Here is an 11,838-nt window from a genome sequence, read left to right as displayed (position 1 = left end):
GTTGCTGGGACTGTCCCACCTGTACCTGTCGCGTCACCATTAAAGTTGGGCTGCAGGAGCCGCGTGGCTGTGGCTTTCCTTTCCCAGCCTCAGGGGAGCGGCGTTCGGTGCAGCCTGCCTCCCGGGTGGGTGCAACAGAGTGAGTTCCACTCACGGCGCCTCTATCTGGGGGGCAACGCCCCCAGAAGGGGAGTCACTGGAGGGCGGGAGCGGGCAAGCATTGTCCCAGCCTCGGGCGCCGAGCAGCTCCCTGGACGCATCAGAGGAGCCTCCAGACCGAGGAGAGGGGCTGGGGGGTCACAGGGGGAGTGGGTGGGAGAGGGGCTGGGGGGGTCACAGGGCCAGTGGGTGGGAGAGAGGCTGCGGGGTCACAGAGCCAGTGGGTGGGAGAGAGGGCTGGGGGGTCACAGGGCCAGTGGGTGGGAGAGGGGGCTGGGGGGTCACAGGGCCAGTGGGTGGGAGAGGGGGCTGGGGGGTCACAGGGCCAGTGGGTGGGAGAGAGGGCTGGGGGGTCACAGGGCCAGTGGGTGGGAGAGAGGGCTGGGGGGTCACAGGGCCAGTGAGCGAGAGAGGGGGCTGGGGGGTCACAGGGCCAGTGAGTGGGAGAAGGGCTGGGGGGTCACAGGGCCAGTGAGTGGGAGAGGGGGCTGGGGGGTCACAGGGCCAGTGAGTGGGAGAAGGGCTGGGGGGTCACAGGGCCAGTGGGCGGGAGAGGGGCTGCGGGGTCACAGGGCCAGTGAGCGGGAGAGGGGCTGGGGGGTCACAGGGCCAGTGAGCGGGAGAGGGGCTGGGGGGGTCACAGGGCCAGTGGGCGGGAGAGGGGGCTGGGGGGTCACAGGGCGAGTGGGCGGGAGAGGGGCTGGGGGGTCACAGGGCGAGTGGGCGGGAGAGGGGCTGCGGGGTCACAGGGGGAGCAAGCAGGAGGGGGTGGGGCACAGGACTGACTCGGGACGTCAGGTTACGATCAATGAGGACAAGCTCAGTGTCGGCTGCGCCTGCCTGCGTTCGTTGCAGACATCGGGGACCCCGGGAGGCGGGCGGGGCCCGGACATGGAGGCAGCGGTGCCCAGCAGCAGAGGCTCCTGCGATTAGCGGGTGAGGCAGTGGCCGGGCCCTCACAGCAAGCAGAAGGCTGCCCAAGGGGAAGGCCTGCAGGGCGTCCCCCCAGCCGACACCCATTTCCTCCAGGGCCCCTTGTGGGTGGATCCGCTCCCTCCCCAGCTCCTGCCGACCCGACCTGGGCCTCAGGGAGGAGGATCCCGGGCCTGCCTCAGGCACAGGCTGCCACCTCCCGTCTCTGCCCGCTGCGGCCCCGGAGAAGGAGCGTGTCCCAGAGGCGGGCGTGGGTACAAACAAGGCAGGAACAGCACCTCCAATAAAACGTGAAAATATTTATGTCGTATCTACACAGCGCAGGGCTCTGCCAGCACAGAGGCTGTGCCTTTAAGCTGAAAGGCAGGAATGTGAAGTTCAGGCCTTGGCGGCAGACGGTCAAATGGGGCAGTCGTAGACGTGAATTTCCTGATCGTCTCCAACGGACACGATCTTGGAGCCGTTTCCACTGTATTTCACTCCCCAGACCTGCAGACACATAGAGAAAGGTCCTGGTGCCCTTGTTCTTCCCGAACAAACGTCCTCCCTCGTCTCCTCGCGCCGAAGCTAGAGAAACCGAGGGAGGGAGGCCTGTGGCCACGCCCCTCGCCTGCCCACGAGGAGATGTCTTTTCTAAGCAAAACGACGTCCACACACCTTTCCGACCCAGGCCCAGGACAGCCTCGTGCCAGGAGACAGCCCCCAGCAGAGAAAGGCCCCGGCCCCCCGAGCTCCCTCCCCCAGGGACGTGCACCGGCTCACGCACCCGTGCCCCCCACCTGGCCCCGTGCCCGCCCCACCTCGCCCCGTGCCCGCCCCACCTCGCCCCGTGCCCGCCCGTCAGTACTTCTGTTCTCAGAGCCCGTGGCACCCGCCTGTCCTGGGAGCTGGACGGTTGGCATCCTGGCCACCGAGCTCACTGCTCCGTGCTGAGTGGACAGTCTGCCTCCCTCACGGGCAGTTTCACCAGATCAGCCTGTCACCTTCCGGTGACAGGGCGAGCTGGGCGTCCGGCCCCGACTCGTGTGTGATTGGGCCACACGCACCTCCACGCCCGCCACCCTCCCGGGACGCCCCACACCGGCCCCACACCAGCCAGGACTGACACGGAGTGGGATGCCGAGGTCAAACCCCCTCCACGTTACTGGCCGGGTTACAATTAAAGGCAAAAAAGCACAATTTCATCCACTCTCCTGGCTTCCCAGGCGGGAGGGGATCACCCTCACAACCCGGGGCCACGGAAGCCACGCACACGGCCGGCGCTTGTGCTTACGCCAATTGGTCCTAAGACCCCGGCCCTCGCAGCGGCTGGACCAGCAGCACCGGCCGCTGGAGCCGCTAGAAATGCAGACGCTGGGCCCAGGCCCCCGAGCGACACCTGCACGGCTGCCGGATCCCGGGGCTCCCGTGTGGAACCCCTTCCCCGTTTCAGTTACTGGCAAAGGTGCGTCCCCCGTGAGCACAGAGCCTCCTCTCCCGACAAAGACCCAAACAAAGTGATCCATGTCACAGGAGCCAGGCCCTGCAAGAACCTCCGGCTTCAAGTTAAAGCACTAGATCCCGTCCTGGCGAGCTCCCACAGGACACGGGGCTGTGCGTGAGCCACGGCCGAGAGGGCCTCCCGCCAGGTGCACCCAGCCGGGGCGGGCGCGGGCGGGAGCAGTGGACAGTTTCCTGGCCTCCACGTGCTCAGCCTGCGCCCAGGACTCGGGCTGGACGGCGTCCGAGCTCAGGGCCAGCCCCCCGTCCTGACCAGCGGCAGCAGCAAGGTCAGGAGCGGTCAGCAGGGGGCAGACGACGCAGCGAACCCGAGAACCGCAGCGTCCCGGGCGCCGTACCTGATCCTGGTGGTCGAAGAAGGTGTGAACACACGTCCTCGTTCCGACGTCCCAGACTTTCACGCTTTTGTCCGACGAACTTTACAAAAGAGGGAGCGCTGGGATCAGAAAACACGTTCGGGCTGGTCCGACGGGAGGAATCTGACTGAAGATCCCGGACTCTGGCACCGACCTGACCTGCCCGGCCCGCCCGGCAGGGCTCTCGCCAGGAGCCCCCAGCCCTTCACCAACTGCGGCGGAGCCCCAGATTCACAAGGAACACGACGGGCTGGGCTACGTGTTCAGAAGAACCCAGAACCCACGCCTGCTCCCGCGAAGGGCGGCGACTTCACCACCTGAAGGGGCAACGCCGCGGCGAGCAGAGGCCACCCGAGTGCCAGGCGACTGGCGTACCTGGAGACGAAGTGCGTGTTGTCCGGACAGAAGGCCACGTTCAGCACCCAGGACGCGTGGCCGCTCAGGGTGCCCGCCAGGTTGGCGTGCTGTCTGAAACGAGACGGGTCCGACGCGGAGGCGTCAGCTCGGACAGGTCCCGGAGGCGCGTGACCAGCTGCCCGCTTACCCGGGCGCCCCTGCTCCCCGACGACGGCAACATGCACCCATCACACACCCCAGGAAGGCACGTCCCCCACGGCAACAAGTGCCCCACGGCCCCGCCCCAGAGCCTGCTGAGGCCGCCCAGAGCGGGCACAGGGCGTGACGGGCAGAGCGCAGACGCTCCCTCAGGAGGAGCCACGCTCGGCAGCCGCTCCCAGGCGGAGAGACCAAGGACGGGGTGTGGGGGCCCCCGGGCTGTGCCTCCCTGCAGGTGCCCTGACCACCCACATGGCTTGGAGAGAACACTTTTAAAATATAAATATATCGCCCTGGCTGGTGTGGTTCAGTGGATAGAGCGCCAGGCTGCAGACCGAAAGGTCCCGGGTTTGATTCCGGTCAAGGGCACATGCCCAGGTTGCAGGCTCCATCCCCAGTGGGGGGCGTGCAGGAGGCAGCCAATTCTTATATATTAAAAGAGATAAATATATATTTACATATATATCTTTATTGATGTCAGAGAGGAAGGGAGAGGAAGAGAGAGAGGAACACTGATGATGAGAGAGAATCATGGATCGGCTGCCTCCCGCACGCCCCACACTGGGAATCGAGCCCACATCCCGGGCCTGTGCCTGACTGGGAATCAAACCATGACCTCCTGGTTCCTAGGTCGACGCTCACCCCTGAGCCATGCCGGCCGGGATGGAGGGACCGTCTCTAACCTGACCTCAGACAGGCAAGTTTAATCGCTGCCGCCATTCACGGTGTAAAGCGTGAAATGAAATCACCTCCGGCAGCAGAACAGCCTCCAGACACCCCACACTCCCTGCCCCCTGGGACCCGACGCGTCTTCAGCAACAAGAGCCCAGCTCAGCGGCGACTCACACATCGTAGATCTTGATGTAGCCGTCGTCCGAGGCCGTGACGAGGAGCTGGGAGTCCGGGGAGAAGGTCAGGGAGCGGATGGGCATGGCGTGGCCTGGAACCACAGACCGCGTGAGCCGGGATCACGTCCGTCCCCCCGCGGCCGCCCCGGCTGCGCCCTCGGACGAGGCCGAGTGCCCTTCCCCAGTGCCCATCAGAGGGGCAGACTGCCCCGCCTCCCGCGGCCAGAAACATCCCGTCCCCCAGGCCCTGCCCCTGAGGGTTTCTCCTCAGCTCCCCCCCGACCAGTGACCTCGGCACGCGGCTCAGAACCGCCGCTCTGCGCGGGCGAGACCACACGGACACGGGGCGCTTCTGACCGAACACGAGCCGTCCCGCCAAACCCTCAGCCTGGGGCGAGCGGGGAGGGCAGCCTCCTCGGGGCAGAGCGGCCGCCTCCCTCCAGGCCCAGCCCCGGCCCAGGGCTCCCCCAGCGCCCACCACCGAACAGGAGTGGCTCTCTCATCACGAAGAACCCTCTACTCGAGGGCGTAGAGCGGACACGACAGGAATGAGACCCGTGCAGCCGCGAGAACCAGCGAGGCCGGGGTGGCTCCAGGGATGGGGCGCCCGCAGACTGGGATCTGCACGCCCAAGGCCGCCCCGCTCAGCGGGCAGCGAGCAGCAGGCACCAGCCCCCCGCTGTGGCCGCAGAGCCGCCTGCGGGAGCCGAGCGGCCGTACCTTCCAGCGTGTGCAGCAGCTTCCCGGTCGCGATGTCGAAGATGTTGATGATGCCGTCGATGGCTCCGCTGGCCAGGTACTTCCCGTCGGGGCTCTGCGCACAGACACGAGGACGTGAGACCACGGGCAGCCCGCACGCACGGTGCCTCTGCGGCCGCAGGTCCCGCGGCTGCCCGGCCACCCCTCCGGCCCCCATCACCCCCTGCCCCCGCCCCCCCCCGCCCCCCGGGAGACAGCAGCTGCCCGACAGGACCCGGACCGGGAGCCGGCGCGAGGTGGGAGGGAGGAGAGCGCGGCCCCTTACGTAGGCGATGCTGAGGATGAACTTCCCGCGCGTGTCCAGGGAATACTCCTTCTTCCCGCTCTCCACCCCGAAGATGTTCACCTTCCCCACGTGCGTGCCTGTGGCCAGGTACTGGGAGTCGGGAGAGAAGGCCAGCGTCCAGGCGTCCACTGCCCAGGAAGAGAAGGGAAAGGACGGTGAGCGGGAGGGAGCCTGATGCTGCGCCATGTGAAACGCGCCGCCCCCAACGCCAGGCGCCTCCAGGAGAAGCGACTTCCACGCGAACAAAGGAGCGAGCGAGCGTGAAACCAGGAAATGCCCGACGCCCGTCCCGGCGGGTGTGGCCCCTCCTCCCCGGGGAGGAGGCCGAGCCACAACAAGGGACAAACCACGGGTCCCTCGGCACCCGGGCGCCTCGGCCGTCACGCAGGAAAGAGCGAGGACGTGTGGGAACGCGATTCCACGGGCGTGAAGTTTCCCAAAAGGCAACACGACAGGACAGGGCAGAGCAGTGGCGGCCGAGGCCGGGGGAGCGGACTGGGCGAGGGCGGCACCGCGCGGAGCTGTCCTGGCCGCACACCGGGCACCTAAGTCCGCTCGGAGGTGCCGCAGGGGGACCCGTCACCTCAGCACGACGGTGACCAGAGGGAGGTGTCCCGGGAACACTCGTACGTGGAACCCCATGTGGCAGGTTTACAGGGACCAGGACGGGGCGACGCTGCTACATGACACCCCACACCGCGTACGGGGCGCCCTCAGTCCTGCCCGACAGGCCCAGGAGCAGCTGCTGGGAACACTGTGCAGCCCAAGGCGAGGGGAGGTCCTCCCGCCCCCTCCTCGACCGGGAAGCTCCCCTCCAGCCGCACCCCGGGCCTGGCCTGTCTCTCAAGCTCCAGCGCAGGAGCCGCGGACCCGGAGCCCGGCCTCGAGGTGCCCCGGGTCCAGCCACCTGCCGAGAACCGCGTCTGCCCTCGGCGGACTCTCACCCGGTCCCGCGTCGATGGACTTGATCTGCTTGCCGTTCTCCAGGTCCCAGAGCCGGATGTGGGCGTCCAGGGAGCTGGAGGCGGCGATGGGCAGCGTGTGGCTGATGTCCACGGACACCACGCCCAGCTGGTGCCCCTCCAGGCTCCACTGCAGGTCCAGCTTCTCGTCACGCCTGCCAGGGAGACAGGGAATCGGTTTCCTCACGGCATCGGGCCGTGGCCGCGCGGGACCAGTGTCTGCGGATGGAGCCTCGGGCGTGAGGAGCCCCAGGCACCAAAGGCAGCCAAGGGTCACCTTGGGCCTCACCCGAGTACAGGGAGGAAGGGGGAGACCAGGGCCCCTGGGAGACCACCTGCCTGCCCCCCTCCGCCACCCCTCCCCCGCCCCCCTTTCCTAGAAAACAGGGAGCACTTTCCCGACCGCGACCTGGGGGCCGGGACGCGCCCCCTGAACCGTCCCCCGGGAGGCGCTCACCACTTCCAGACCTTCACCAGGTCGTCCAGGGACCCCGTGACCACCGTCTCCGAGTTCTCCTTCTTGTTGGCCCCCCAGGCCACCGACCAGATGGCGTCATCGTGCGCTGGAACGGAAGCTGCCGGTTAAGGCCTGGGCGCCTCCACGCTGAAGGCGCCCACAGAACGGGCCGAGCACCGTCCCCGCCTCCCGCGGGCACCCCCGCCCCCGCCCGGGTCTGCTCTGCGAGGCGCTTTCCCAGGGAGCTCCTATGACGACTGGGAACTGGAGGCTCCCAGGAAGCCCCGCCCAAGCACAGGCCGGCCAGGGGGAGGCGCTACCACCACCCGATGGAGACGAGCCTCCCCCCCCCCCCCCCCCCGCGCCAACCCCCCCCCCACCGCCCGAGAGCCCTCAGCTGGGTGAGCGCTCCCTCCCGGCACCTCTGGGAGCCAGCGGGCAGTGACTGCCAACAGCGCAGGCCCCAGAGCGCGTGCCCGATGCGGCCCCACAAGCAGCCTGGCCACACGTGTGCTCTGCGTCAGGGGCCGGCGACGCATTAATCCCCCTGGAAGTGTCACCTCCATTGGTCGCCACCACAACCCTACGGAGCAGGAGCAGGCGCTGTGAGCGGCACTGCACGTTACAGACAAGGAGTCAGAGGCCCAGAGGAGCCTGCAGTGCCGGCCGGGGGGCTCAGGGGGTGCGTGTCGGTCCATGACCCAGGTCACTGGATGGATTCCTGGACTGAGGACTCGTCCTGCGTAGGGACGTGCAGGAGGCAGCCAGTGGAGGCTTCTCTATCCTCCCTTCCTCTCTCTGTCTCCTCTCTCACTCTCTCCAATAAATTTTTAAAATATTTTTTAAAAAAAGAGAGACACTAGTAGCTCCCTGGAACTCCAAAGCTAAGGGGCAGAGCTGGACTCAAAGCCGACCCCTCTGTTAACGGGAGTCCCCCTCAGGCCCCGTGTGCAGTGGCCTCTGGGGGCCACCCCCTCATGGGGGCCACCCGGCAGCGGGGAAGCCCTCCGGCCTATCTGCCTTCCTGTTGTTTGCTTTTCAGGGTGTCTGTGTCTGGCCGCCTCTGCTGACTTTCCTGCAGGGAGTAAACTGGGGGTGGCATGTCTGGTCGGCATGACAATTCCTACAGGACCCAGAGACGACCCGTTTTCCCAGGCAGGCGGCTCACCTTGCTCTTGCTTGAAGAGGATGCTGTACTGAAAAGAACAGGAGCCACATTAAACCAACGTCAGAGTTCACACGTGTCGCATCCCCTCCCTGGAGCACCTGCTGGCTCCCACCTCACCGCCGCGCCCCCGGAGACACGGTCACCACGGTGGCAGCGACTTCCTGTCACCCTGACCTGCACGCTCCTGACTCCTGCTCGTGCAAGATCTGCAGTCACACCAGGAACAATTAGTTCCTAAAGAAACTGGCCCGGCCGGCGTGGCTCAGTAGTTGAGGGTCGACCTATGAACCAGGAGGTCAGGGTTCGATTCCCCGTCGGGGCACAGGCCCGGGTTGTGGGCTCGATCCCCAGGGTGGGGCGTGCAGGAGGCAGCCGATCCATGATCCTCTCTCATCATGCATGTTTCTCTCTCCCTCTCCCTTCCTCTCTCAAATCAATAAAATATATTTTAAAAAAAGAGAAGGAAGTGTAGCTTCTCCATTCCCTATAAGAGACTAATAACGTGCTTTTCCTGCTCGGCTCCCGGAAGCTCAGGGCGCACTCTGCAGCTTCATTGTGCAGCTGCATCTGAGGGCACAGCCCACAGAGGGACCCCGAGCCTTGTCCCTGATCTTATGGTGAACACGGTCTCTTCTCTGCTGATCTTCGTTACTCGGCTGCTTTTGTGCAGAGTCCTTCAGCCCCTCGCCCCCTCTGTGCAGGGAGAGACGCGGGGAGCATGCTCCTCCTGGCGCTGTGCACGGGCGGACGCCGCCTGCGTGGTCAGGAGCAGAGCGGGAGCCGGGAGCCGGGAGCCGGTGCCTGGCCACCCCGACACCTGCCAGGGCCCCGCTGCTGCGCCTCCCTCCACAGCCTTACCTGGTTGGTCATCTCCTCGGCCGGGGCGAAGGGCTACAGGCCAGGCAGCTCTGTGGGAACAGCACCCGTAGGGGTCTCAGTCAGGGGGTGTCATCAGGACAGGGGGGCCCCACTTGCCCTGGGTCAGTCCCAGGAGCTCCCCTCACACGGCCCTGTCCCAGCCCATGTTTTCTTCTCTCCCAGCCCGACCACAAGGGGGACCGGTCTCCGCCCCCTGCCGCTCTTCAGAGGGAGACAGAGAACCACGGGCCCTTCATTTATTTATTGTCTTAATCCTCACCCGAGGCTATTTTTCCACTGGTTTCTAGGGAGCGTGGAAGGGAGGCGGAGAGACGGAGAAACACTGATGTGAGAGACACATGGATGGGCTGCCTTTGCACAGGCCCCACCCGGGGCTGGGGATCGAGCCCGCAACCGAGGTACCTGCCCTTGCCCGCAGTCGAACCCGGGACCCTCCAGTCCCCAGGCTGACGCGCTTTCCACTGAGCCAAAGGGGTCGCGACCCACCGGCTGAGAACCGCTGCGAGACAATAAAAAGGTAACCATTCTGGGATGTGCTGAGTGGCCCAGTTGTGAGTTTACACAATTGGACTAGCTCGCCCCGCGCGCTCAGCGGGCGTCCTCACTCTCCCCTCCTCCTCCCCGATACCAACTCACGTCAGAGCCGAGAGGACCCCAAGCCCCCAAGCCCCCCTTCCCCCCACAACTTCCCGCGCGGAACTCACTGCTCGCTCCTCTGCGTTTCCCAAAACAAAACCAAAACAAAACACCCCACGTGCCCCTCAGCGCGATCGGGCAGGACTGACCCCGAAGACCACCCGGTGCCGGGACCCCAGAACCCAGGTGCGTCGGGTGATGGGCGGGAGGCTCGCTGCCTACGGGGGCGGCGGCGCTTCTCGGGGAAGCTCGGCCGGGACCGGCCTCCCGTCTCCGGGGTCGGGGACGCCAGCCCCCAGCTCGGAGCCGCACGGAGCCCGCCCAGGACGCGCCCCGACGGGAAGCAGGGCGACCGGGGTCCCGGAGGCGCCCTCGGGCCCGCGGCCTGGCTCCCCCACCCTCCCGCCCGGGCCGTCAGCGGCCCCGGCGACGGCCACCCGCACCGGCCCAAGGGCCCGACTCACCGGCTCGGCCCCGTCGCTCGGTCCCAGCGCGTCTCTGACGACAGCGCCACGCGACCGCGACGCTAGGAGCTCGCGAAGGGGCGGGGCCTCGCCCAGGACCACCGCGCACGCGCACTCCCTGCCTAAGCCACGCCCCCGGCGGGAGTGGGCGGGGATAGGCGCGGAGGCCACGCCCCTCCCAAGCCTGGGTCTGGGAGGCCGAGGCCACACCCCGTCCCGCTCTGGGGTCGGGAAGGCCACGCCCTACTCCCCTAGGGGGCGGGGCCTCGGTGATGGGCTCCCGGAGGCGCGCGGGTTCGGGTTCCTGCAGCTGCAGGTGCGCGCGTGGGGCCCGAGTTCTCCGTTTCCGCTCTGCTGTTCGACTGGTGGCTTCTCGAGTTCTGTTGCGTCAACACTTTTCAGTGAAATATTTATTTTTAATGTTTTATTGATTTTCTTACAGAAAGGGAGAGGGAGAGGGATAGAGAGAAACATAGATGAGAAACATCGATCAGCCGCCTCCTGCACGCCCCCCACTGGGGATGTGCCCGCAACCCAGGTACATGCCCTTGACCGGAATCGAACCTGGGACCCTTCAGTCCACAGGCCGGCCCTCTATCCACTGAGCCACACCGGTCAGGGCAGAGCTTTGTTTTAAAAGCTGCAAGTCATGCCCGGTGTGGCTCAGCGGTTGAGCCCCGAGCTATGAACCAGGAGGTCAGGGCACATGCCTGCGTTTGGGGCTCGATCTCCGGTGGGGGGCGTGCAGGAGGCAGCCCATCCGTGCTTCTCTCTTCTCATTGATGTTTCTCTCTCCCTCTCCCTTCCTCTCTGAATTTCCAAACTAAGCAAATTGTTTTGGGTATCAAGTGAGATTTTGTCAGCCCAAAATTTAATCGTCTCCCAAAAAAAGAAATGTTAGATTAAGAAAAATAGGTGTAAGACTGGGTAGCATGCATAGTTAAGGTTTATCATCTTGTATTTAAAAAAAACACAAAACACCCTATTTCACATCTGCATACCAGTATGTGAAAAAATGTTATGGGACCCCCCCCCAAAAGCAGTGACCACACATTCATATTGTTAATTTTTTTACCATGCGCCCCTGTATGTGTATGTTACTTATAAGTCATGTGTGTGCTACTCTGCTAATATGTTTGTAGGTATAATAAAGCAAATACAGAAATAGGATTTTAAGAGGATGAGATTAAAGAATATATAATCAGAGGGTCTAATATTTTCTTCCCATACCCCAGAGGATGGTTTTGCTCACCAGCTGGGGTACACAGCCCCACTTTGGAGACCCCGGTACCTCCTAAGGTTGTCTTGGTTATAAACATTTGGGAGCCACATCGGTGACCGTACAGACTGAGCCGCACACGGCGAACCCAGCGGCACTGAACACTGTGATGAGGCCGGGGCGAAGGGTGAACCCCGTTTTACACACAGAGAGGGAACCCGACCCCCAGGGCAGTGGGGACGTCTGCAGGGTCCCTCGGGAGCAGGGAGCGGAGTTGGGGGGGAGGGGGGTCGCGGTTCCATCCCAGTCGGGGCACAGGCCCCGGTTGTGGGCTCCATCCCGGACGTGGCGTGTGCAGGGGACAGCTGATCCCATGAGCCTGGGGCCTGACGGAGGATGGCCACTGGGTGGCAGTGCCTGCCTGCTGTGGGCCACTTCCCAGCACTTGCTGAGGGGATGGAGCGGCTGGCAGCTGCTTGCCCGCACTCTGCAGCTACCCCAGACCCACAGGCAGTGGGCCCCCCCAGACAAGGGCCCCCCCAAACAAGGGGCTCAGTTTCCTCCTGCAGAAACTGGAGACCAAAACACCCCTAAAATGGAGAACTTCACCCCTAGAAAATGGTTAGGAGCAACCTGCCCGGATGGCTCAGGGGTTGA

At 65.0% G+C, this 11,838-nt stretch overlaps 1 protein-coding gene across 4 annotated transcripts; it reads right to left on the bottom strand.

Annotated features, from left to right (window-relative positions):
• Positions 1–1,371: 1,371 nt before the first annotated feature.
• On the bottom strand, positions 1,372–10,040 carry SKIC8 (SKI8 subunit of superkiller complex). 4 transcript variants are annotated; one of them, XM_081114893.1, is made up of 13 exons: positions 9,963–9,990; positions 9,265–9,361; positions 9,122–9,184; positions 8,842–8,891; positions 7,984–8,011; positions 6,816–6,921; positions 6,341–6,513; positions 5,376–5,524; positions 5,072–5,165; positions 4,350–4,443; positions 3,324–3,416; positions 2,931–3,009; positions 1,372–1,581 (listed from the first exon to the last, which is right to left on the bottom strand). In XM_081114893.1, the coding sequence occupies exons 4-13, from the start codon at positions 8,851–8,853 to the stop codon at positions 1,492–1,494; spliced, it is 918 nt and encodes a 305-aa protein (XP_080971019.1). In that variant the 5' UTR covers positions 8,854–8,891; positions 9,122–9,184; positions 9,265–9,361; positions 9,963–9,990; the 3' UTR covers positions 1,372–1,491. The 4 variants fall into 4 exon arrangements, with proteins under 4 accessions (XP_080971019.1, XP_080971020.1, XP_080971018.1 ...); XM_081114894.1 differs by lacking the exon at positions 9,265–9,361 and having other exon boundaries at positions 9,122–9,145; positions 9,963–9,986; XM_081114892.1 differs by lacking the exons at positions 9,122–9,184; positions 9,265–9,361 and having other exon boundaries at positions 9,963–10,040.
• Positions 10,041–11,838: the final 1,798 nt, after the last annotated feature.

Source organism: Myotis nattereri, assembly GCF_964212035.1.
Source record: "Myotis nattereri genome assembly, chromosome: 21".
Taxonomy (NCBI): domain Eukaryota; kingdom Metazoa; phylum Chordata; class Mammalia; order Chiroptera; family Vespertilionidae; genus Myotis; species Myotis nattereri.
This window is presented reverse-complemented; position numbering and strand designations above follow the sequence as displayed.

Coding starts and splice junctions, on each gene's coding strand:
- SKIC8 (XM_081114892.1), bottom strand. Junction 6,922..7,983: donor CCTCTTCAAGCAAGAGCAAG/GTGAGCCGCCTG, acceptor CTTCCGTTCCAG/CGCACGATGACGCCATCTGG. Junction 6,514..6,815: donor CTGGTGAAGGTCTGGAAGTG/GTGAGCGCCTCC, acceptor TCTCCCTGGCAG/GCGTGACGAGAAGCTGGACC.